This window comes from Oncorhynchus nerka, linkage group LG1 (genome assembly GCF_034236695.1).
Source record: "Oncorhynchus nerka isolate Pitt River linkage group LG1, Oner_Uvic_2.0, whole genome shotgun sequence".
Lineage (NCBI taxonomy): Eukaryota > Metazoa > Chordata > Actinopteri > Salmoniformes > Salmonidae > Oncorhynchus > Oncorhynchus nerka.
The window spans coordinates 20,994,292-21,020,839 of NC_088396.1; the positions used below are offsets into that span (position 1 = coordinate 20,994,292).

General features: G+C 45.0%; 1 protein-coding gene and 1 pseudogene across 1 annotated transcript; one reads left to right on the plus strand and one right to left on the minus strand.

Annotated features, from left to right (window-relative positions):
* The first annotated feature begins 748 nt into the window (after nucleotides 1–748).
* On the plus strand, nucleotides 749–22,675 carry gpr161a (G protein-coupled receptor 161a). Its single transcript, XM_029642733.2, has 6 exons — nucleotides 749–976; nucleotides 7,409–7,817; nucleotides 9,732–10,465; nucleotides 11,268–11,375; nucleotides 12,159–12,278; nucleotides 18,703–22,675. Exons 2-6 carry the CDS (start codon nucleotides 7,453–7,455, stop codon nucleotides 18,978–18,980), a joined length of 1,605 nt encoding a protein of 534 aa, XP_029498593.1. The 5' UTR covers nucleotides 749–976; nucleotides 7,409–7,452; the 3' UTR covers nucleotides 18,981–22,675.
* A 2,487-nt stretch (nucleotides 22,676–25,162) lies between these two features.
* LOC115114518 (DDB1- and CUL4-associated factor 6-like) overlaps nucleotides 25,163–26,548 on the minus strand; it is a 77,033-nt pseudogene continuing 75,647 nt past the window's right edge.

Consider the following 26,548-nt stretch of genomic DNA (forward strand, 5'->3'; position numbering starts at 1 on the left):
CACTGTAGAATCAGATTTAAAAAGCAGGTAAAAATACACCTTATGGAACAGCGGGGACTGTGAAGTAACACAAACATAGGCACAGACACATGCATACACACACACATGGATTTTGTGTTGTAGATATGTGGTAGTTTAGTATGGGCCTGAGGGCACACAGTGTGTTATGAATTCCGCAATGAATGTATTGTAATGTATTTGTATAACTGCCTTAATTCTTCCAGACCCCAGGAAGAGTAGCTGCTGCCTTTGCAGCAGCTAATGAGGATCCATCGTAAATACAAATACAAATGTGATATTTCAGGGTTTTATTTTTAAATCATTTGCAAAAATGTCTAAAAACCTGATTGGGTATTGTGTGTAGATTGATGAGGGGAAAAAACTATTTAATCAATTTTAGAATAAGGATGTAACGTAACACATTTTGTAAAAAGTCAAGAGGTCTGAATGCTTTCCGAATGCACTGTAGCCAATATGCTGTGATAATGTATTAGGCGTACTTACTACACAAATGTCATTCCTACAGATATAAACGTTAACGAAACTAACCAAATGTGTAGACATAGCCTTATCCGCTAGTTAGCCTATTTTTTTTATTACAGCAACAAACATATTGTTTCACTCGTCGACGTAGGCTATTTGTATCATGTTGAACGTGAAAGCAAATGCAACTGTCTTGCATAAAAACTATCTAAGAACGAACTAACTCAAGTAACACCCATAACAGACCACCCACATACTGAGAAGGGGGACCCGCCAGCAAGGATAGAGAAGACTGAGTTCAGTCAGTGGAGGGCTAGTGGAGGACGCCATTGAAACCGAGAACTGACAGACTTGAAATTTGTAGCGAAAGGATAACTATGAAATGGGGAAAATTAAACAACTATTTCTACGTTGAATTAAAGTTGTAGTGCCAATGAACACAACTTTCGTTGCCAGTTCGTGGGAGATGACGGTCCTCAACGCTGTTCTAGAGGTGAGAAGAGAATAGTAGTGGAGGTGGGGAGTCTGCCAGGACAATGGAGAAAGTTTTAGCTAGCGAGTTAATAGAAGCTAGCTAGAAACAGGGTCAAAGGGGGACGACGGTATTCAAAATCTTTAAATAGCAGAAATTATGTAAGTAGCTAGCTAGACCTTTATAGGTTATTGAAGCGTATGTATGTTGTCATTTGTAACTGAGTGAACGGCGTCTGTGTCAATCATGCGAAACTCGTGTTTTTTTTTGTCTACGTTAACCCCTCCCCCAGTGCTGTCTGTATAAATAATTATTTGACAAACTCCAAAAACAACTGAACGACCCTTTCTTGACAGCAAATGTTGTTAAAGTAGTACATCTGGAAAGTTTGGTGTAATATTTGAAGGGGTGACCTGAACTGTTTGTCAGAGTTTTGTTGACAGTAAATAACTAGGCTGCAGCTTTCTAATTCATAAACGCTAATTATCTTTACTGCCTATTGCCAATAGTATCAAAGATTTTTATGACTAACCCAAGATGGACCGTAGCCTGTCATTTCCAATGGGAGCAAATTAGTCAATGGGCAGAACAAGCGAGATCCTATTGGTGCGTTCTAGCATGTGTTTCCGTAGGGAACGCCTACTCTGAAGTGCATATCTGCAGTAACTCGATTCGCCCTTGCATTCCTAAAATATATATATTTTTTTAATTTGGCAAAGGGTAAAGTCTACAAAAGGTAGGCGACTCTGTTCGTAACATATTCTATTTTTTGGGACCAGACAACTTTATTGATTCTCAAACGTTTCATTGATGAGCAGAATGTCGGCTGAAATCTCTCGCCCCATTTTTTTCCCCACTGCCAGCCACTGGGCTTCCTCTCATCACCATATATGGTTGTGAGTGGAATCGCCAACCGGATGTTTCAGATTTCTCCATACTTCAGCTTTATACATTGGGTGAAACATCTGGCTTATTGTTCGATCTGTGATAGTATCTTCGGGCCATGCGAGTTTTGTTAATAGCCTCGGCGCTCTGTACGGTTTTTGGAAACATAAGGATATCAGCGATGAATCATTTTCAAAACAAAAGGTTAAATTAACTACACACATTTTATAGGGTACCCACATGGCCATGTTTCAGCGTTTGTTTACGGAAGACAGCATCAACTGCCTGTGTTCATTGCCCATCTGTCTTTGAACACCTGTGTGTAAATGGAAGACGGACGCCACAAACGTGTTGTCACTGAAAACACAGTCGACTTCAACCGGTTAATTGTATAATTTGCATTTGTGGAATTATTTTGATGTGGTATCGAAGTAGATGGCTTTATGTTTCTAGAACTGTACCGCAATTGACAATCGATTCATGTTTAGATTGAGTATTTTGCTGCCAGGGCCAATTCGCCTCTAAATAGAACATGTAAGGTCCTTGGACTATAAGGAGTAACGTTAGTCTCCTTTAGTCCATTATTAGGCTGTAGCTTACTCTGTAAATTGTAAGCTTAGCTAATGCAACACGTACAAAAGTAACTTAACTTAAGAATTCAGACAAAGTAAAAGCACAATACAGTTAGTTATACATTTAACTACATCGACTCCTGTTGGCACTCCCTGTATATAGCCATACAGTTTGATTTGATAACTAGGTATTATTTTTAGGTCACGGAATGAAGGAAAACAGTTTCATCCATTCCACAGGGTGTGGAAGTTTATTCTGCATTCCAGCTGCGCAAGTCTGGATCTCTGGTCTGGACTCAAAGGATCAAATCCTTATCTTGTTGTCTTTGCTGTCTGGCTGTGTTGCCATGCCATATTATCCCATTAATGTAAGAAACCACAGCCCGATAGCATCACTGGGGGCGAGCTCCCAGCCATCCCAAAATTGCCAAAGACTGTTGAATAGCTAACAACTACTGCCTCCCTCACCCACAGACCATCAGCACTGACTCAATGTTCATCCACAGGTATTTACCCACGCAGACACACACCTACACTGACAGTATGCCAAACATTAGGAACACCTTCCTAACATTGAGTGTGTCCCCCAGAACTCTACAAGGTGTCGAAAGCGTTCCACAGGGATGCTGGCCATGTTGACTCCAATGCTTCTCAAAGTTGTCAAGTTGGCTGCATGTTCTTTGAGTGGTATAACATTCTTGATTCACACGGGAAACTGTTGAGTGTGAATAACCCAGCAGCGTTGCAGTTCTTGACACAAACCGGTTCAAAGGCACTTGGATCTTTTGTCTTGCCCATTCACCCTCTGAATCACACAATCATGTCTCAAGGCTTAAAAATCCTTCTTTAACCTGTCTCCTCCCCTTCATCTACACTGATTGAAGTGGATGTAACAGGTGACATCAATAAGGGATCATAGCTTTCACCTGGTCAGTCTGTCATGGAAAGAGCAGGTATCTTTGTTTCGTAAACTCAGTGTACACACACACACACACATCACCATGCACACATCCACTTATGCTGCTGCTATATTGATTATTATTATTATCATTCATATTTATCTGGCTACCAGTCACTTTTTACATGTACATAACTACCTCAATCACTCCATTACCCCTGTTTACATGTACACAACTACCTCAATCACTCCATTACCCCTGTTTACATGTACACAACTACCTCAATCACTCCATTACCCCTGTTTACATGTACACAACTACCTCAATCACTCCATTACCCCTGTTTACATGTACATAACTACCTCAATCACTCCATTACCCCTGTTTACATGTACATAACTACCTCAATCACTCCATTACCCCTGTTTACATGTACATAACTACCTCAATCACTCCATTACCCCTGTTTACATGTACAGTGCCTTGCGAAAGTATTCGGCCCCCTTGAACTTTGTGACCTTTTGCCACATTTCAGGCTTCAAACATAAAGATATAAAACTGTATTTTTTTGTGAAGAATCAACAACAAGTGGGACACAATCATGAAGTGGAACGACATTTATTGGATATTTCAAACTTTTTAACAAATCAAAAACGGAAAAATTGGGCGTGCAAAATTATTCAGCCCCCTTAAGTTAATACTTTGTAGCGCCACCTTTTGCTGCGATTACAGCTGTAAGTCGCTTGCGGTATGTCTCTATCAGTTTTGCACATCGAGAGACTGACATTTTTTCCCATTAAGTTCCTCGGCATACACATCACAGACAAACTGAATTGGTCCACTCACACTGACAGCGTCGTGAAGAAGGCGCAGCAGCGCCTCTTCAACCTCAGGAGGCTGAAGAAATTCGGCTTGTCACCAAAAGCACTCACAAACTTCTACAGATGCACAATCGAGAGCATCCTGGCGGGCTGTATCACCGCCTGGTACGGCAACTGCTCCGCCCTCAACCGTAAGGCTCTCCAGAGGGTAGTGAGGTCTGCACAACGCATCACCGGGGGCAAACTACCTGCCCTCCAGGACACCTACACCACCCGATGTTACAGGAAGGCCATAAAGATCATCAAGGACATCAACCACCCGAACCACTGCCTGTTCACCCCGCTATCATCCAGAAGGCGAGGTCAGTACAGGTGCATCAAAGCTGGGACCGAGAGACTGAAAAACAGCTTCTATCTCAAGGCCATCAGACTGTTAAACAGCCACCACTAACATTGAGTGGCTGTTGCCAACACACTGTCAGTGACACTGACCCAACTCCAGCCACTTTAATAATGGGAATTGATGGGAAATGATGTAAATATATCACTAGCCACTTTAAACAATGCTACCTTATATAATGTTACTTACCCTACATTATTCATCTCATATGCATACGTATATACTGTACTCTACATCATCGACTGCATCCTTATGTAATACATGTATCACTAGCCACTTTAACTATGCCACTTTGTTTACTTTGTCTACATACTCATCTCATATGTATATACTGTACTCGATACCATCTACTGTATGCTGCTCTGTACCATCACTCATTCATATATCCTTATGTACATATTCTTTATCCCCTTACACTGTGTATAAGAGAGTAGTTTTGGAATTGTTAGTTAGATTACTTGTTGGTTATCACTGCATTGTCGGAACTAGAAGCACAAGCATTTCGCTACACTCGCATTAACATCTGCTAACCATGTGTATGTGACAAATCAAATAAAATTTGATTTGATTTGAAAAACAGCTCGAGCTCAGTGAGGTTGGATGGAGAGCATTTGTGAACAGCAGTTTTCAGTTCTTTCCACAGATTCTCGATTGGATTCAGGTCTGGACTTTGACTTGGCCATTCTAACACCTGGATATCTTTATTTTTGAACCATTCCATTGTAGATTTTGCTTTATGTTTTGGATCATTGTCTTGTTGGAAGACAAATCTCCGTCCCAGTCTCAGGTCTTTTGCAGACTCCATCAGGTTTTCTTCCAGAATGGTCCTGTATTTGGCTCCATCCATCTTCCCATCAATTTTAACCATCTTCCCTGTCCCTGCTGAAGAAAAGCAGGCCCAAACCATGATGCTGCCACCACCATGTTTGACAGTGGGGATGGTGTGTTCAGGGTGATGAGCTGTGTTGCTTTTACGCCAAACATAACGTTTTGCATTGTTGCCAAAAAGTTCAATTTTGGTTTCATCTGACCAGAGCACCTTCTTCCACATGTTTGGTGTGTCTCCCAGGTGGCTTGTGGCAAACTTTAAACGACACTTTTTATGGATATCTTTAAGAAATGGCTTTCTTCTTGCCACTCTTCCATAAAGGCCAGATTTGTGCAATATACGACTGATTGTTGTCCTATGGACAGAGTCTCCCACCTCAGCTGTAGATCTCTGCAGTTCATCCAGAGTGATCATGGGCCTCTTGGCTGCATCTCTGATCAGTCTTCTCCTTGTATGAGCTGAAAGTTTAGAGGGACGGCCAGGTCTTGGTAGATTTGCAGTGGTCTGATACTCCTTCCATTTCAATATTATCGCTTGCACAGTGCTCCTTGGGATGTTTAAAGCTTGGGAAATCTTTTTGTATCCAAATCCGGCTTTAAACTACTTCACAACAGTATCTCGGACCTGCCTGGTGTGTTCCTTGTTCTTCATGATGCTCTCTGCGCTTTTAACGGACCTCTGAGACTATCACAGTGCAGGTGCATTTATACGGAGACTTGATTACACACAGGTGGATTGTATTTATCATCATTAGTCATTTAGGTCAACATTGGATCATTCAGAGATCCTCACTGAACTTCTGGAGAGAGTTTGCTGCACTGAAAGTAAAGGGGCTGAGTAATTTTGCACGCCCAATTTTTCAGTTTTTGATTTGTTAAAAAAGTTTGAAATATCCAATAAATGTCGTTCCACTTCATGATTGTGTCCCACTTGTTGTTGATTCTTCACAAAAAAATACAGTTTTATATCTTTATTTTTAAAGCCTGAAATGTGGCAAAAGGTCGCAAAGTTCAAGGGGGCCGAATACTTTCGCAAGGCACTGTACATAACTACCTCAATCACTCCATTACCCCTGTTTACATGTACATAACTACCTCAATCACTCCATTACCCCTGCACATTCTAATAATAGTACTGGCACTGACCTGTATATAACTGCATTCTCACAATTTTTTTTTGTATGTCTCATTTTTTTTTTCATGTATTATTACTGCTCTGTTGGGATGAGCTCGCAAGTAAGCATTTTATTGCCTGGCTGCCCAGACTCCTTTCTCTGGCCAAATGCTACGCCACATACATTAGTTTCTTCTCTGCAATGAGTCTGGATCTGAATACATGCACGACCCTTCACCGAATGTAAACACATTCCGGTCCGTCTGATTGGTCCAGAATCCGATGGGTTGGGCCAGAGACAGAACACGCATGGGTAAAGTGGTGGTTTGAAAATGTTTTATTGGCTTTGATACTCTGATTGGTTAGAGACAATCCAATCGCTGATGACTTACAATTGTACAATGTCCCTCGTCTTAACAACAAACGACTTCAAGGATGGCAGTCTCAGACTGAAGTATGTAGCGAACGACAGAGCAGCGGAAGAATTTAGTGTGAGTCGTCAGGCTAAGCATTTCACTGTTTTACACCTGCTGTAAGCTGTGCATGTGACAATAAAACGTTGAAACCTGAATAAATCAAACTAGACTACAGTATTTTGTGCTGCTGTGTCGGGCACATTCGTGTAATTAGATTGACAAATTACCTAACATGTATAAATGTAAGTCCAGTCAGTCTCTCTGTTTTCAGTTTTCAGTTTAGTGAACTAATCTGGCTTCTCTTCTTCCCCATACATATACAATGTGCATAGCTTACGCACTAGCTAAACAATGAGAGCAAGGGGGAGAGTGTGTTTGTGTGTGTCCTAACCTAACCATTAGAGGATAAAATGCAAAACTACATTTGAACCCTTGAGGCTTCAACCCCGACTAACCTCAACTCCAAGCCTGTGGTTGTGTGCAGTTCAGTCTAACCCTATCCTCTCCCCTCCTTCTAGTCCCCTGGTATGCCCTGTCTCCTCCGGCAGCCCAGCACCTCACCATGAATGCTAGCGGGAATGTCTCCACTGCGGGAAACGCCACAGCTGCGTGGGACGCTGGTGGGGGCCCGGTGGTGCTGGAGTCAGTGTTCATCGTCACCATCGCCCTCCTGGCCTGCCTGGGCAACTTCCTCATCGTGGCCACTCTGTACCGCAGGCCCTACCTCCTCACACCCAGCAACAAGTTTGTGTTCAGCCTGACCCTGTCCAACCTGCTGCTGTCAGTGCTGGTGTTGCCCTTTGTGGCGGTGAGCTCAGCACGGCGGGAGTGGGTGTTTGGTGTGGTGTGGTGCAACTTTACCGCCCTGATCTACCTGCTCATCAGCTCGGCCAGTATGCTCACCCTGGGGGCCATCGCCATTGACAGGTCAGTGATAGTACCCATACACTGGGATGGCTGCTTGCAAGGTACAATATGTTTGTTGGGGATGTTGTGCTGGAGGTGTTCACTGGTCCAAAAAGTTGGACCCGTTCCGAAATGGACCTGTGGTTTTCCCACCCGGATTCGATATTTTTAAATATAGAGACCTGTTCTGAATATACCTGATCAGATCCAGACCTGACCCAATCCAAGCCAAGTGAGGGAAGCAGCAGATAAAGCACGAGAGGAGGGAGAGGTCCTGCTCTAGCAGGCGGGGGAGGGGCCATACTGTCAGCGAGTGAGACAGGAAGGAGGGAGAGATGGCAACCATCCAACAAGCTGACTCACACTATAGTAGACTAATAGTTGCCAAATCTACACTGAACAAAAATATAAGCACAACATGTAAAGTGTTGGTCCTGAGCTAAAATAAAAGATCCCTGAAATTTTCCATATACACAAAAAGCTTATTTCTTTCAAATGTAGTGCACAAATGTATTTAGATTCCTGTTGGAGAGCATTTCTCCTTTACCAAAATAATCCATCCACCTGACAGGTGTGGCATATCAAGAAGCTGATTAAACACCATGATCATTACACATTGTGCTGGGGACAATAAAAGGCCACTCTAACACAGATGTCTCAAGTTTTGAGGGAGCGTGCAATTGGCATGCTGACTGCTGGAATGTCCACCAGAGCTGTTGCCAGATAATTGAATGTTCATTTCTCTACCATAAACCACCTCCAATGTCATTTTAGAGAATTTGGCAGTACTTCCAACCGGCCTCACAACTGTAGACCACGTGTGTGGCGTTGTATGGGCGAGCAGTTTGCTGATGTCAACGTTGTGAACAGTGCCCCATGGTGGTGGTGGGGTTATGGTATGGGTAGGCATAAGCTACGGACAATGAACACAATTCCATTTGATCGATTCCAATTAGAATGCACAGAGATACAGTAATGAGATCCTGCGGCCCATCGTCGTGCCATTCATCTGGTGCCATCACCTCATGTTTCAATCTGATAATGCATGGCCCAATGTCGGAAGGATCTGTACACAATACACAGAAGCTGAAAATGTCCATGGCCTGCATACTCGACAGACATGTCACTCATTGGGCAAGTTTGGGATTCTCTGGATCAAAGTGTACGACAGCGTGTTCCAGTTCCCGCCAATATCCAGTAACTTCGCACAGCCATTGAAGAGGAGTGGGACAACATTCCACAGGCCACAATCAACGGCCTGATCAACTCTCTGCGAGAGATGTCGTGCTGCATGAGGTAAATGGTGATCACACCAGATTCTTATCCATGCCCCTACCTTTTTTTGTAAGTTATCTGTGACCAACAGATTTGTATCTGTATTCCTAGTCATGAAATTGTTGCATGTTGCTTTTATATTTTTGTTCAGTATAGGTTATTTAACATCCAATATGTAGTACCGGTCTTGACTGCATCAAACCAGGAGGAGCTAGTTAATATTAGCTTGCAAGGCTAGTTGAGGCTGCAGTCATGCGCTTTCTCATCGTAACAACGACTCCATTCAGAAAATGATGTAGAGGCCTACCTGTTGGCTCTTGGTTGTTGTAGCCCATCTTTCTCCTTTAACGTTTAATTCTATTTTAATTCCATCTTACATTAAGCATCTCCTAACTTTTGCCAGACACGGAGGCTCTGTGACTGTAGCCTAAAAATCCCTGTCACTTCCTGGCTGGTTGGTTGTTATGCTGCTCATCCCGGAACATACTTTCTTGGTGGAATTTCCTTGCACGTTAAAATGTATGTAGGATTCCCGAACTGCGATGTTTTTTTCTCTCCATTGCCTCACGATCTATCATATTATGCGCAATCATTTTTGGATATTTTTTTACACTGATAGAATGTATGGATTTGATAATGACATTATCATTGTGCCCACAGGTACTATGCTGTACTGTACCCCATGATCTACCCCATGAAGATCACAGGCAACCGGGCGGTGGTGGCAATCGCCTATGTGTGGCTGCACTCCCTGGTGGGCTGCCTGCCACCCCTCTTCGGCTGGTCCTCCTTCGAGTTCGACCGCTTCAAGTGGACATGCGTGGCGGCCTGGCACCGCACCCCTGCCTACACCGCCTTCTGGGTCACCTGGTGCAGCCTGCCGCCACTGCTCGCCATGTTGGCCTGCTACGGCGTAATCTTCCGCGTGGCACGCCTCAAGGCCCGCAAGGTGCATTGTGGGACGACGGTGGTCGCGTCTTCAGAAGAAACGTCATCGGGTGCTCAGAGGAACGACCAGCGTAAAAACTCATCCACGTCCACGTCATCCAATGGAAGCCGGTGGAGTTTAGTGTATGCTGGGAGCCAGTGCAAGGCTTTCGTCACCATTATGGTGGTGATTGGGACCTTCCTGGTGACCTGGGGCCCCTACGTGGGGGTGGTGTGTACAGAGGCCCTGTGGGGTCAGGGCAGCGTGTCCCAGGGCCTGGAGACCCTGGTGGCTTGGCTGTCCTTCTGCAGCGCCGTCTGCCACCCGCTCATCTACGGCCTGTGGAACAAGACTGTGCGCAAGGAACTGCTGGGCATGTGCTTCGGGGATCGCTACTACCGCGTGGAGTCGTTCGCCACACGCCACCGCACGTCACGCCTCTTCAGCATCTCCAACCGCATCACAGGTGAGCAGGGGGAGGGTGCTGGTAGTGTTAGGTTGAGGCTGAGGATGGATGAGATTTGAACTGGCTTTGTGTGCTGAAAACCAGCACAACCTTACTGGTGCAACATCAAATCTTGTTCTGTCGTGTTCTTTGTTGTGCTGTATGGCTGACCCTGCTATTGTGTTTATAGTTAAGTTGACTGTGTTACATTGTGTTGTGGTGTGTTGTATGTAGGGCTGTGACAGTCATTACGTATGGGCATTCCCATTCAAGTCAATGATGGCATAATGGGTGGACTGGCTGCTATTGCGAGCGTACCGATAAGAGTAAAGCAGGAAGTATACCCATCAATATGTGCTGTGATTTGTTGATTCAACCAGACATCATTTGAATTCACATTCTACATTACCATGGAAATTATTGCGTCACAATACCAGGCAGCCATTGCGAGGGTAAACTCCCAGTCAAATGGCCAGGGCTAGAGTTTCCAAGCCGTTCTATTCATTATATTTCTATGTGTGCTGCTGCAGGGAAGGGACATTGCCTAGGCAACATAAAACTCCTTGCTTATTTCAGTAAGGAGAAAAGAAAGTTGAATCACGTTGGTAAGAGTCCATGTTACCGCAGAAAGAGACACTAACGCATGAATGGGCAGCTGTCTTGTCTTCAGTCAACCAATTGTGGAACAAACACCTATGACGGTTATTTTATTTTCATCACAGTCTTCATCCATAACCGTTGGTTGTACGATTATACATAATTGTGCCAGCCCTAATTGTATGGCGTTGTATATTTGACCCTGCTGTTGTGTTTCTTCCTGCAGACCTGGGCATGTCCCCTCACCTGACGGCCATGTTGGTGGGAGGAGGGCAGCTCCTGGCCCCCGGCAGCAGCACTGGAGACACCGGCTTCAGTTTCACTCAGGACTCATGTGAGTGGCGCACACAGAAAGCTGGCAAAGACACGACACTGTTTCCATAAGACGATTCAAACAAGACCTTTAAGTCCTAGTCGAAATGCAGTGTCTGAATGTACTGAACAGTACAGATATAGCTGGGGCATATTCATTGTGGAAACTGTTTGCCGTTTAAGAACAAAACAGGGTCCCTCCCTTTTTCATTTCCTTCCGTTGAATAAATGTTTTGCAACATAATGAATACGCCCCTGGTCTTCCAGTACCTTTTAAAACTGCTCCCTTAGGGCTTTATTGCTGATAAATATTGTTTAGCCTAGTTCTCTGTTGTATCATCATCATCCCTCAGCTGTGTTCTGATCAGCCCAGATTCCTGGTTTGTGGCTCATGTCTTGGCAGAGGGTAGATGGTAGTGTGTGTACTGTATTATCATGTGCACCATCAACAGGCATCATCACAGGCATTCACACACTTTCTTTCACATTTACTTTTTTTGTCATTTAGCAGAGGCTCTTATTATTTTCATACTTTTTTTTGTCATACTGGTCCCCCGTGGGAATCGAACCCACAACCCTGGCATTTCAAGCGCCTTGCTCTATCAACTGAGTTACCTGATTTAATACTATTTTGAGTCTTTCGGATTCGTTTAGAGAAGACACACATTGTAAGTACAATAGGATTTATTTTCTTTAGTGTCTGTCTGCTATGCATCTTGTGGTTCCTTAATCTCTACTGAAATACTGCACTACAAATACACTACAAAATACTGAAGGTCATGAATCCCCCCCTTTCCCCATACAGGTACAGACGTGATGCTGCTTGACAACTTCTCCACAGATGGCTCCTCCCACATTGGAAGCGTGGCCGTAAAGAGGCGGAGCTCGGTCACCTTTGAAGACGAGCAACAGCAGAATTCCAAAGGTACCTGTCCGTTCTCACTCGAGAATGAAACGTTTGGGGGGCTGTTGCAGTTCGAACAATATTATGCTTATTTCCCTCACGGCAGTCAAGCAATTGTATTCCGTCAAGAGTCAAAGTAGTCCGGTGGCGGTCGCATCTAGACCTCGATTCAAAGCTATCAATAAATAATTTTATATGTATGCCAAGCAATCGCAACTGTACATTGTTTGAAGCACACTTTTTACTAAGTCTCTAAGGCTGTTTTCACATATAGTCCTCTTTTAAACAAACCGATCTCAGTCTTCTTTAAAGTGAACTCTGGGGTAAAAAAAATATAAAAGAACTCAGTTCTCTTTGCCTTTGAATGAGGACACAACTTTTTTTTCAGTGCACTTCAACTGTTTTGTGGGCCGAGTCCTCTTTACATTCACATTGCTGTTTTTCCAAGATGCACTCAAAGATCAGGACAAGCCATTCAATCAGAATGTGTTATGTACCTACTTACATTTTGGAAGCTAATAGATTGCATTTAGTCAAAGTATGAGCCATAATAATTGTAATTAGAACATACTATTAAACATAAAAATGTGATTGGTAACAGAACAAATAGCAATAGAATGACTTTTGAATAAATAATGCTGTAATTGAAAATTGTACCCCCAAGGTAGGCTACTGCCCCTTTAAGAACTAGAGATTTTGTACCCTTTTTATGATTCTCAGCAAATATGTTGTCTTCTCACCCTATTCAAAACCCACAATCAATAAACAATTTATGAAACTCTCTTAGCCTATAGATCACATATTGCAAACAAATGATCTAAACTAAAAACTCAATGCGAGGGGTTATGGCAGGGGAAACGGTGTTGCAGTAGTCTAGTGCGAGGGGTTATGGCAGGGGAAACGGTGTTGCAGTAGTCTAGTGTGAAGGGTTATGGCAGGGGAAACGGTGTTGCAGTAGTCTAGTGTGAAGGGTTATGGCAGGGCAAACGGTGTTGCAGTAGTCTAGTGTGAAGGGTTATGGCAGGGGAAACGGTGTTGCAGTAGTCTAGTGCGAGGGGTTATGGCAGGGGAAACGGTGTTGCAGTAGTCTAGTGCGAGGGGTTATGGCAGGGGAAACGGTGTTGCAGTAGTCTAGTGCGAGGGGTTATGGCAGGGGAAACGGTGTTGCAGTAGTCTAGTGCGAGGGTTATGGCAGGGGAAACGGTGTTGCAGTAGTCTAGTGCGAGGGGTTATGGCAGGGAAACGGTGTTGCAGTAGTCTAGTGCGAGGGGTTATGGCAGGGGAAACGGTGTTGCAGTAGTCTAGTGCGAGGGGTTATGGCAGGGGAAACGGTGTTGCAGTAGTCTAGTGCGAGGGGTTATGGCAGGGGAAACGGTGTTGCAGTAGTCTAGTGTGAGGGGTTATGGCAGGGGAAACGGTGTTGCAGTAGTCTAGTGTGAAGGGTTATGGCAGGGGAAACAGTGTTGCAGTAGTCTAGTGTGAAGGGTTATGGCAGGGCAAACGGTGTTGCAGTAGTCTAGTGTGAAGGGTTATGGCAGGGCAAACGGTGTTGCAGTAGTCTAGTGCGAGGGGTTATGGCAGGGCAAACGGTGTTGCAGTAGTCTAGTGCGAGGGGTTATGGCAGGGCAAACGGTGTTGCAGTAGTCTAGTGCGAGGGGTTATGGCAGGGCAAACGGTGTTGCAGTAGTCTAGTGTGAAGGGTTATGGCAGGGCAAACGGTGTTGCAGTAGTCTAGTGCGAGGGGTTATGGCAGGGCAAACGGTGTTGCAGTAGTCTAGTGCGAGGGGTTATGGCAGGGCAAACGGTGTTGCAGTAGTCTAGTGCGAGGGGTTATGGCAGGGCAAACAGTGTTGCAGTAGTCTAGTGCGAGGGGTTATGGCAGGGCAAACGGTGTTGCAGTAGTCTAGTGCGAGGGGTTATGGCAGGGCAAACGGTGTTGCAGTAGTCTAGTGCGAGGGGTTATGGCAGGGCAAACGGTGTTGCAGTAGTCTAGTGCGAGGGGTTATGGCAGGGCAAACGGTGTTGCAGTAGTCTAGTGCGAGGGGTTATGGCAGGGCAAACGGTGTTGCAGTAGTCTAGTGTGAAGGGTTATGGCAGGGCAAACGGTGTTGCAGTAGTCTAGTGCGAGGGGTTATGGCAGGGCAAACGGTGTTGCAGTAGTCTAGTGTGAGGGGTTATGGCAGGGCAAACGGTGTTGCAGTAGTCTAGTGCGAGGGGTTATGGCAGGGCAAACGGTGTTGCAGTAGTCTAGTGCGAGGGGTTATGGCAGGGCAAACGGTGTTGCAGTAGTCTAGTGCGAGGGGTTATGGCAGGGCAAACGGTGTTGCAGTAGTCTAGTGTGAAGGGTTATGGCAGGGCAAACGGTGTTGCAGTAGTCTAGTGCGAGGGGTTATGGCAGGGCAAACGGTGTTGCAGTAGTCTAGTGTGAAGGGTTATGGCAGGGCAAACGGTGTTGCAGTAGTCTAGTGCGAGGGGTTATGGCAGGGCAAACGGTGTTACAGTAGTCTAGTGCGAGGGGTTATGGCAGGGCAAACGGTGTTGCAGTAGTCTAGTGTGAAAGGTTATGGCAGGGCAAACGGTGTTGCAGTAGTCTAGTGCGAGGGGTTATGGCAGGGCAAACGGTGTTGCAGTAGTCTAGTGCGAGGGGTTATGGCAGGGCAAACGGTGTTGCAGTAGTCTAGTGCGAGGGGTTATGGCAGGGCAAACGGTGTTGCAGTAGTCTAGTGCGAGGGGTTATGGCAGGGCAAACGGTGTTGCAGTAGTCTAGTGTGAAGGGTTATGGCAGGGCAAACGGTGTTGCAGTAGTCTAGTGCGAGGGGTTATGGCAGGGCAAACGGTGTTGCAGTAGTCTAGTGTGGTGCGGGAATAATGACAAGGGAACCTGGGGAGCTTTGGGTTTGCATTGTCCTAAAAAAGGGACCGCCTGAGACCACCTCTCTAGATGTTGTCAGTTCGATTCGCTTTGTGGGCTCTTTTGAGGGGTCTGAGTTCCTTTGGAGTGTTCACACTGCACAAAAAATTAAGCGTACCTCAGCTCCAATAAGGCCCCTATGGTGAACGAGAGGCTTGTAGAATCATGATTCTTTCAAGTTTTTAGGTCGCCGGTAGAGGGTCCTGTGTGCTTTGGGCATTACTGAATAAATGTTTTATTTATTTTATTCTTTATTTAACCAGGTAGGCCAGTTGAGAACAAGTTCTCATTTACAATTGTGACCTGGCCAAGACAGAGCAAAGCAGTGCGACACAAACAACAGAGTTACACATGGGTTACACATGGGATAAACAAATGTACAGTCAATAACACAATAGAAAAATCTATAAGCAAAAAATAAATAACAATATGGGGATGAGATAGTTGGGTGGGCTATTTACAGATGGGCTATGTACAGGTGCAATGATCTGTCAGCTGCTCTGACACCTGATGCTTAAAGTTAGTGAGGGAGACATTAGTCTCCAGCTTCAGTGATTTTTGCAATTTATTCCAGTCATTGGCAGCAGAGAACTGTAAGGAAAGGCGGCCAAAGGAGGAGTTGGCTTTGGGGGTGACCAGTGAAATATACCTGCTGGAGCATGTGCTACGGGTGGGTGCTGTTATGGTGATCAGTGAGCTAAGATAAGGCGGGGCTTTACCTAGCAAAGACTTATAGATGACCTGGAGCCAGTGGGTTTGGCGACGAATATGAAGCGAGGGCCAGCCAACGAGAGCATACAGGTCGCAGTGGTGGGTAGTATATGGGGCTTTGGTGACAAAACGGATGGCACTGCGATGGACTATATCCAATTTGCTGAGTAGAGTGTTGAGGGCTATTTTGTAAATGACATCGCCAAAGTCAAGGATCGGTAGGATAGTCAGTTTTACGAGGGTATGTTTGGCAGCATGAGTGAAGGATGTTTTGTTGCAAAATAGGAAGCCGATTCTAGATTTCATTTTGGATTGGAGATGCTTAATGTGAGTCTGGAAGGAGAGTTTACAGTCTAACCAGACACCTAAGTATTTGTAGTTGTCCACATATTCTAACTCAGAACCATCCAGAGTAGTGTTGCTAGGACGGGCGGGTGCGGGCAGCGATCGGTTGAAGAGCATGCATTTAGTTTGCTTGCATTTAAGAGCAGTTGGAGGCTATGGAAGGAGTGTTGTATGGCATTGAAGCTTGTCTGGAGGTTAGTTAACACAGTGTCCAAAGAAGGGCCAGAAGTATACAGAATGGTGTCGTCTGCGTAGAGGTGGATCAGAGAATCACCAGCAGCAAGAGCGACATCATTGATGTACAGAGAAAAGAGTCGGCCCGAGAATTGAACCCTGTGGCACCTCCATAGAGACTGTTAGAAGTCTAGACAACAGGCCCTCCGATTTGACACACTGAACTCTATCTGAGAAGTAGTTGGTGAACCAGGCGAGGCAGTCATTTGAGGAACCAAGGCTGTTGAGTCTGCCGATAAGAATGCGGTGATTGACAGCCTTGGCCAGGTCGATGAATACGGCTGCACAGTATTGTCTTTTATCGATGGCGGTTATGATATCGTTTAGGACCCTGAGCTTGGCTGAGGTGCACCCACGACCAGCTCGGAAACCAGATTGCATAGCGGAAAAGGTACGGTAGGATTCGAAATGGTCGGTGATCTGTTTGTTAATTTGGCTTTCAAAGACCTTAGAAAGGCAGGGTAGGATAGATTTGGGTCTAGAGTGTTTCCCCCTTTGAAGGGATGACCGCAGCAGCCTTCCAATCTTTAGGGATCTCAGATGATACAAAAGAGAGGTTGAACAGGCTAGTAATAGAGGTTGGAACAATTGCAGCGGATACTTTTAGAAAGAGAGGGTCCAGATTGTTTAGCCCAGCTGATTTGTAGGGGTCCATATTTTGCAGCTCTTTTAGAACATCAGCTATCTGGATTTGGGTGAAGGAGAAATGGGGGAGGCTTGGGCAAGTTGCTGTGGGGGGTGCTGAGCTGTTGACTGGGGTAGGGGTAGCCAGGTGTAAACCATGGCCAGCCGTAGAATAATGCTTATTGAAATTCTCGATTATTGCAGATTTATCGGTGGTGACAGTGTTTTCTAGCCTCAGTGCAGTGGGCAGCTGGGAGGAGGTGCTCTTATTCCCCATGGACTTTACTGTGTCCCAGAACTTTTTGGAGTTTGTGCTGCAGGATACAAATTTCTGTTAGGAAAGCAAAGACTAGCTTTTTCAAACTGCCTGTGTATTTAGGTTCCTGTCTTCCCTGAAAAGTTGCATATCGCGGGGGCTATTCAATGCTAATGTAATACACCACAGGATGTTTTTGTGCTGGTCTGGAGTGAACTAAGGGCTATATCTGTTCTTATTTTTTTTTTTAATGGAATGGGGTGTGCTTATTTAAGATGGCGAGGAAAGCACTTTTAAAGAACAACTAGGCATCCTCAATTGACGGAATGAGGTCAATATCCTTCCAGGATACCCGGGCCAGGTCGATTAGAAAGGCCTGCTCGCTGAAATGTTTTAGGGAGCGTTTGACAGTGATGGGGTGGTTGTTTGACCGCGGACCCATTACGGACGCAGGCAGTGAAGCAGTGATTGCTGAGATCCTGGTTGAAGACAGCAGAGGTGTATTTAGAGGGCAGGTTGGTCACGATGATATCTATGAGGGTGCCTGTGTTTACGGATTTAGGGTTGTACCTGGTAGGTTCCATGATAATTTGTTAGAGATTGAGGGCATCTATCTTAGATTGTAGGATGGCCGGGGTGTTAAACATATCCCAGTTTAGGTTACCTAACAGTACTCTGAAGATAAATGGGGGGCAATTAGTTCACATATGGTGTCCAGGGCGCAGCTGGGGGCTGAGGGTGGTCTATAGCAAGCAGCACCAGTGAGAGACTTATTTCTGGAAAGGTGGATTTTTAAAAGTAGAAGCTCGAACTGTTTGGGCACAGAACTGGATAGCATGACAGAACTCTGCAGGCTATCTCTGCAGTAGATTGCAACTTTGGCCCCCTTTGGCAGTTCTATCTTGGAGGAAAATGTTGTAGTTGGGGATGGAATTTTCAGAATTTTTGCTGACCTTCCTAAGCCAGGAGTCAGACTCGGCTAGGACATCATTGTTGGTGGAGTGTGCTAAAGCAGTGAATAAAACAAACTTAGGGATGAGGCTTCTGATGTTAACATTCATGAAACCAAGACTTTTACGGTTACAGAATTAATGAAACGAAAAATTATGAAAAGTAATTAATGAAATGAGTCAAAAGATTTGTTCTTTTGACTGAATGAGTTGAAAAGATTTGAGCCAGTAAAAAGACAACTTCCCGTCACTAGTACATTCGTTCCACTTAGGCATTTGAACAATCAGACTTCTGTGTAAATGTGTTCAATATTTATTTGAGCAATTTCGCATCAGGTCTTCATCACCATTCATTGTAATAGTGCTGCAAGGATGATGACCCGATAACTCAATTTCTGTTCCCTTTCCTCTCAGCTGCAGAGAGCACCACCATCCCTTCTACCGTCCAGGTCCAAGTAGAGATACACAAATCTCTGGACACCTTCGCCTCCTGCCTGGCCAGGGCCATCGAAAGCGACGCTAAGCTCACCCTCTTTGGCGAGGACACACCCCTATCTGGGGTGTTGTTTGCGGCTGCGGCGAGGGGGGCACAGAGGCCCCGTTACCTTGACGGTCAGAGACTGAGGCTGGAGAGCATCGATGAAGGGATCGTCAAAGACGACAGAGAAGACCAAGAGAGGGAGAATGCATAGAACAAATATCCCTTTTCTTCTTTTAGGTACCTAAGAGTTTATGGTACATTGGGCATTGCATACTTTATAATCTTTGAACTCAGTACGGACAGTGTATATATTTAAAATAGACATTTATAACAATGCAAGGCTTCTGCCAGTTACAGTACATGCCTCTGTATCTATTCTCATGTGAATAGATACTTCACATTTACAAGTGGGCCCAATGACCAATTTTCATACGTTGAAATCTTAAATAGCAATACAAACTAAGGACATTTTTGGACCAAATGCGTGCCATATATTGAGTGCCTTGCTAGTTGTACTATATATACACCTCTGTTAAATAGGAAGCCTTAACTACTGTATCTTGACAGTTCAATGTTTGTATTTCCATTGGAAAGATTTAGTTTATGCCTATGATAATGTCTTAAGCCACTTATTCCTTATTTTCTTTCCATGCTTAAAGACTGCCTCTTGCTGTTGTGAACAGATAAGTCTGTTGTGGAGTTTTAGATGGGGGGGGGGTGCGTTCAGCTGGGAACAACGTTGTGGAACGTTCATATAGAAATGTTTTATGTAGAACGAACATGCAGCAGCATACCACCCTGCATACCACTGCTGGCTTGCTTCTGAAGCTAAGCAGGGTTGGTCCTGGTCAGTCCCTGGATGGGAGACCAGATGCTGCTGGAAGCGGTGTTGGAGGGCCAGTAAGAGGCACTCTTTCCTCTGGTCTAAAAAATAGCCCAATGCCCCAGGGCAATGATTGGGGACACTGCCCTGTGTAGGGTGCCGTCTTTCGGATGGGACGTTAAACGGGTGTCCTGACTCTCTGAGGTCATTAAAGATCCCATGGCACTTATCGTAAGAGTAGGGGTGTTAACCCCGGTGTCCTGGCTAAAATCCCAATCTGGCCCTCAAACGGTCACCTAATAATCCCCACTTTACAATTGGCTCATTCATCCCCCTCCTTTCCCCTGTAACTATTCCCCAGGTCGTTGCTGTAAATGAGAACGTGTTCTTAGTCAACTTACCTGGTAAAATAACGGATATAAAACATGCCTCAATGACATGTCAAGTAAGGGATCATGTCAGTTCTATTCATGACATTTCTATCTGCAACCTTTCACAACATTTGCCAACTGAACGTGCCCAGGTATTCCCAGGAGGAGAACTTCCTCGTTCTCAGTAGCTGTAATGCTTTTGGAGCATAGGACCAACTTCCTGTATACTTCAACATTTCACAGTACGGCATGTGAAAACATGCCCTATAAGATCATGTACATTTGAATGCACTTGAATAATGCAGTACCCAGAGTATGAATCCGTCCCCTTCTGATTTGTATGTTGTTTTGGAAAGCCGTGACTTATCAAGTACACTATATATATTCAAAAGTATGTGGACAGCCCTTCAAATTAGTGGATTCGTCTATTTCAGCCAAACTCGTTGCTGACTGGTGTATAAAATCGAGCACACAACCGTGCAATCTCCATAGACAAACATTGGCAGTTGAATGGCCTTACTGAAGAGCTCAGTGACTTTCAACGTGGCTCCATCATAGGATGCCAGGAGAACGCTACCTGCCCCAATGTGTAGTGCCAACTGTAAAGTTTGGTGGAGGAGGAATAATGGTCTTGGGCTGTTTTTCATGGTTCGGGTTAGGCCCCTTAGTTCCAGTGAAGGGAAATCATAACGCTACAGCATACAATGACATTCTAGACGATTCTGTGCTTCCAACTTTGTGGCAACAGTTTGGGGAAGGCCCTTGCCTGTTTCAGCATGACAATGCCCCCGTGCACAAAGCGAGGTCCACGCAGAAATGGTTTGTCGGTGTGGAAGAACTTGACTAGTCTGCACAGAGCCCTGACCTCAACCCCATCAAACACCTTTGGGATGTATTGGAATGCTGTCTGCGAGCCAGGCCTAATCGCCCAACATCAGTGCCCGACCTCACTAATGCTCTTGTGGCTGATTGGAAGCAAGTCCCAGCAGCAATTTTCCAATGTTTAGTGGAAAGCCTTCCCAGATCATGGGAGGCTGTTGTAGCAACAAAGGGGGGACCAACTCTATTTTAATCGCCATGATTTTGGAATGAGATTTTTGACGAGCAGGTGTCCACATACTTTTGATCTGTGGTGTATCTCTCTTGTCAGTATTACTCTACAATGGTCCTAGTGTGGGTGAGCTGCAGGCTTTGCAGGACTGTGGTATTTTATCAGACTGACAAAGTCAAGCACATAATAGGACACCATGAAGCCACTTACAGTATTACTGTATTTTTCAAAAATGTTACTCTGTTGGTTAGGATTTCTGGTCATGTGGGCTCTCTATGTCCCTGTAGCGAGGGACACCTAGCCTGATCCCAGATCTGTAAGTGCTGCTTCAGTCAACGCCTCTGACTGTGCTTTCAAGCACATACTGATCTGAAGCCAGGCTAAGGTTACCATCCCTTGTTCAAACACTATAGTTATCACATATCTAACACATTATACATTCTGAATCACTTCACTAGAGCACCATTTCTCACCCTGAGAGAATCACTGTCGATCCTATTAGCAATTTGGGGTGTTTACCTCAGAACTGAGTGTTCCACTCAGCGGCCAGTTTATTAGGTGCACTCGTCTAGTACCGGGTCGGGACCCACCTTTTGCTTCCAAAACAGCCTGAATTCTTTGGGGTATAGAAACATTGCTCAATTGGTATCAAGGGATCTAACGTTGGCCAGGAAAGATATCCCCACACCATTACACCACCACCAACAGCCTGTACCGTTGACACCGGGCAGGATGGAACCATGCACTCATGCTGCTGACACCAAATCCTGACTCTGCCATCGGCATGACTCAACAGGAACCGGGATTCGTCGGACCAGGCAACGTTTTTTCCATTCAATTGACCAGTGTTGATCGCGTTCCCACAGGAGCTGCCTCTTTTTGTTTTTAGCTGAATGGAGTGGAACCCGGTGTGGTCATATTCTTCAATATCCGTGACAAGAACCAACGAGTTCTGCGTTCCAAGATGCCGTTCTGCACACCGCTGTTGTACTGCGCCGTCATTTGCCTGTTTGTGGCCTGCCTGTTAGCTTGCATGATTCTTGCCATTCAACCTCCTCATCGAGCTGTTTTCTCCCACAGGACTGCTGCTGACTGAATTTTTTTGTTGTTGGGTCGCACCATTCTAGGTAGACCCTAGACACTGTTGTGTGTGAAAAACCCAGAAGGCCGGCCATTTCTGAGATTCTGGAACCGGCGCGCATGTCACCGACGATCATACCACGCTCAGTCGCTTAGGTCACTTGTTTTGCCCATTTGAACGTTCAATCAAACAGTAACTGAATTTCTCAATGCCTGTCTGTCTGCTTTATATAGCAAGCCACGGACACGTGACTCACTGTCAGTAGAAGAAACCATTTATGAAAAGGGTGTTGTACCTAATAAACTGGCCCTCGTGTATATCTGTATTTATCTGTGTGTCACTGTCCCAGTATGGTACTGCATTGTTAGAGCAATACTCCAGAACGTAAGGTATTATACACTTTTGATTTCCACTAAGGGCTGGATTCATTCCGTATCGCATTAGATTTGCATTTATAGTGTGATTTAAATTTAAAGGCAGTGTTCCCGCATTCGCAGAGATTGAATACACGGTAAACGATTTGGACTGAATCCAGCCCTAAGATATTTTGTACTGTTGTATTAAAGTTTTTTTATACATAGCAGAAGCGTTCTGTGTTTTAGTTGGCTGGGTAACAATATTTCAAGATTTCTATCATTTTGCTCACTGCCATGACTCCCAGATTGTTTAATCTTGCCAATGTCTTGCAATACTCTGTAACCAAATACATTTAATCACAAAGTCCTTTTTATGCACGCTTAGACAAACACAACAGAGCCCTGCATGAGGGTCAAATCTGGAGGACTAGGTGATCTCTCTCTAATGCTGACGTAAGGTTTTTAAACGGGTCAACACTCGTAAGGCCGCAGGCCCAGACGCTATTCCAGGGAGTCTTCAGGGCATGCGTAGACCAGCTGGCAGGCTGGCAGACATTTTCAACCTCCCCTTGTCCCAGTCTGTAATCCCCACATTTTGAGCTGATTACCATCATTCCTATCCCCAAAAACTCTTAAGGCATCCTGCCACACTGACTGCCACCCTGTAGCACTCACATCTGTACTAATGAAGTGCTTTGAAAGGCTGGTCATGGCACACAACTCCATCATCCCAGACACCCTGGATCCACTCCAATTTGCATATCACCCCAACAGATCTACAGACAACGCAATCTTAATTCTTAACTCTGCCCTCTCCCACCTAGACTGTGACACCATAGGATCCTGAACTTCTTGACTGGCCAACCCCAGGTGGTAATAGTAGACAACGCCTCTGCCACACTGACCCTCAACAAGGAGGCCCCCCAGGGGTGTGCGCTTAGCCCCCTCCTGTACTCCCTGTTCACCCACAACTGTGTGGCCATGCACGACTCCAACTCAAAGTTTTCTGATGTCACGACGATGGTCGGCTTGATCACCAATGGCGATGAGACAGCCTACAGAGAGGTCGTCAAGCACCAGTATGGTGCCAGGACAACCTCTCCCTCAACGTCAGCAAGACCAATGAGTTGATTGCGGACTTCAGGAAACAGGAGCGGGTGCACACCCCCATCAACATCGGGGCTGCAGTGGAGAGTGTCAAGAGCTTCAAGTTCCTTGGTGTCCACATCACTGATGACTGGTCCTCTCACTCCAGCACAGTCATGAAGGCACAGGAGTGCCTCTTCTCCCTCAGGAGGCTGAAACGATTTAGCACAGATCCTTAGGAACTTTCACAGCTGCTCTATACTGGTTGTATCCCCATCTGATATGGCACCTGCAACGCCCCTCGACCAGAAGGCCCTACAGAGGGTCGTGCGGACGGCCCAGCGTATAACTGAGGGTGAGCGCCCAACCATCCAGGACGTACATGCCAGGTAGTCTTAGAGAGGCCTGGAAAATGTCCAAAGACTCCAGCCACCTGAGACATGGACTGTTCTCCATGTAGGTACTCTTAGAGAGGCCTGGAAAATGTCCAAAGTCTCCAGCCACCTGAGACATGGACTGTTCTCCATGCTCTCAGACGGTACCAGGTATCAAGGCTCAGACCAACAGACTCAACAGCTTCCATCCCCTGGCCACCCCCCTCACACCTACACTGATTATTGATTAGATGTACTACTACTACACTGCTTTTCATTGATTGCCATTAGTGCTATCCTATTCATGCTATCCTGCTTCTGATTCCTATTACTCCTGTTCACCTGTATATATTAATATCCATCTGTTATCCTGCTACCGGCCACTTCTATTTTCATGAATATAGTGTACAAAACATTAAGAACATCTCTTTCCATGACAGACTGACCAGGTGAAAGCTATGATCCCTTATTGATGTTACCTGTTAAATCCACTTCAAATCAGTGTAGATGAAGGGGAGGAGACAGGTTAAATAAGTATTAAGCCTTGAGACATAGATTGTGTATCTGTGCCATTCAGAGGGTGAATTGGCAAGAGAAAATATTAAAGTGCCTTTGAATAGGGTATGGTAGTAGGTGCCAGGCGCACCGGTTTGAGTGTCAATAACTGCAACGCTGCTGGGTTTTTCCACGGTTAACAGTTTCCCGTGTATCAATAATGATCCACCACCCAAAGGACATCCAGCCAAATTGACACAACTGTGGGAAGCATTGGAGTCAACATGGGCCAGCATCCCTATGGAACACTTTCAACACCTTGTAGTCCATGCCAACGAATTAAAGCTGTTCTGAGGGCAAGCGGGGTGCAACTCAATATTAGGAAGGTGTTCCTAATGTTTTGTACACTGTATATTACCATAAGCATTTCTATATTCCTGCTACCAGTCACTTTTCAGCCTTGTTTGCACAATTATTAATCCTGCTACCAGTCACTTTCTCTATTCCAGTATATAGAGTCCTCTCTTTTAAAACTAATTATACATTATGGAGTAAACGGGCCATACTGTGTTCGTGCTTCAGTCAACAGCTACACAAGCCATCTGTCCTGTAACCTGGGCGACATTCAGGATCCCTAAACTGTTGTGTGGATCCTTCAACAACGCCGAGAGGGGAGTTCAGTTGTCCTGTGTAATAACTGTTACAGGACAGAATCACAAGACATACTTATACCTTTGAGACAGGCATACGTAGACATTTTTCAACAACAACATGGTTTATTTAAAGCATAATTCTTATGTTTACATACACAATTGCAAATACGGTATATAAACATGAGTTCTCAGCCTTGCACTACAAATAAGAAATGTCACATCGTAACACTGATCAAAGCTCATTTGCTCCTGACAAAAATAATATTGCACTTTAAACATCCTCACGCACCAGTCATCTAAATAATATTCCCCTCTTTATATATATATTGCCTGGCTTTGCGCTTGCATTCACACAGTTATTTTTCTCGATGCAGTTCTCATACAGACACACCAGTAAGAAAGTCATCTTAAAAAAAAGAAGAGGGCTACAAATGTAACTAATGCTCAGAAAAGGAAATATTCTACATAATACTTGTAACAAATCTCAAGATCTTCAAGTGCTTTTTAGAGCAAAAGAAAAGTGTTTTTGATTTATTTTTCAAATAAAATGGCATCTGAGCAGCTACTGCTCATCCTCGTTCTCCTGTCCAGAACCTTCTGAGCGGTCGCCCTCCAAGCGATCTGAGGAAAGGAATGAAAAACAAAGTGTGTAATAAACCCCTGGGTTATGTTCATTAAGGCATACGGAAAACAAAAATGGCCAGGTAATTCTACCCTATTTCAGACGGTTTTCTTCCATTTTGTGTCTAATGAACGCAGCCTAAATCCCATTTCCTACTGTACCTAGTCTGTAGTGGAAGCATCATAACTGGGTGCTGGTAATTGAGTGAATGAACCAGTTAACCTCCCGGTGGTAAGCGGTTTACTCAGCCCAGGCTCAATGGTCCCAAAGTACATCGATAAGAACATAAATACTTCCACATGCACTTTCTATTGGTTCATTGGCCAACTGCTTTTCAAAGCACCATTTTAACCAATTCGCAAAAGCCACACATATAGTTAATATCACTAAACTACGAGCAAAATGTCAGTGAGTGAAAGAGCATGTGTACCCGTTCTTATGTGATTAAGGGAGGCCAGCATTCGCAGCATGAAGGATGCTGGGACTGTGATGGTGTTCCTGGTTTCCTCTAGCATCAACTCGTTACGCGTGATCACCTACAGAGAGAATAAGTGTGAGAGAAAGAGAGAGGGTGAAAGAAAGTGAAATATACCAGTGAACCTTGTAGTTGATCTCTGAATTCATCATCTCGGTTGTCAGAAGCTTCAAAGAGAATGTGGTTTCTATCACTGACGAGTTGGGAGTGGGACGGGTGAGAGGGAGAAGGGGTGACGAAGGAGAAAGAAGAGGGCATGGGGGGGGGAGGAGGAGTGATGATCGAGAGAAGAGAACAGAGAAGGATAGGTAAAGCCTCCTGGGGCAAGGCGTCCCCAGTCAGCTGTTGTGACAGCTCATGGAGAAGAGGGGAAGTCCCACACGGTGGGGACT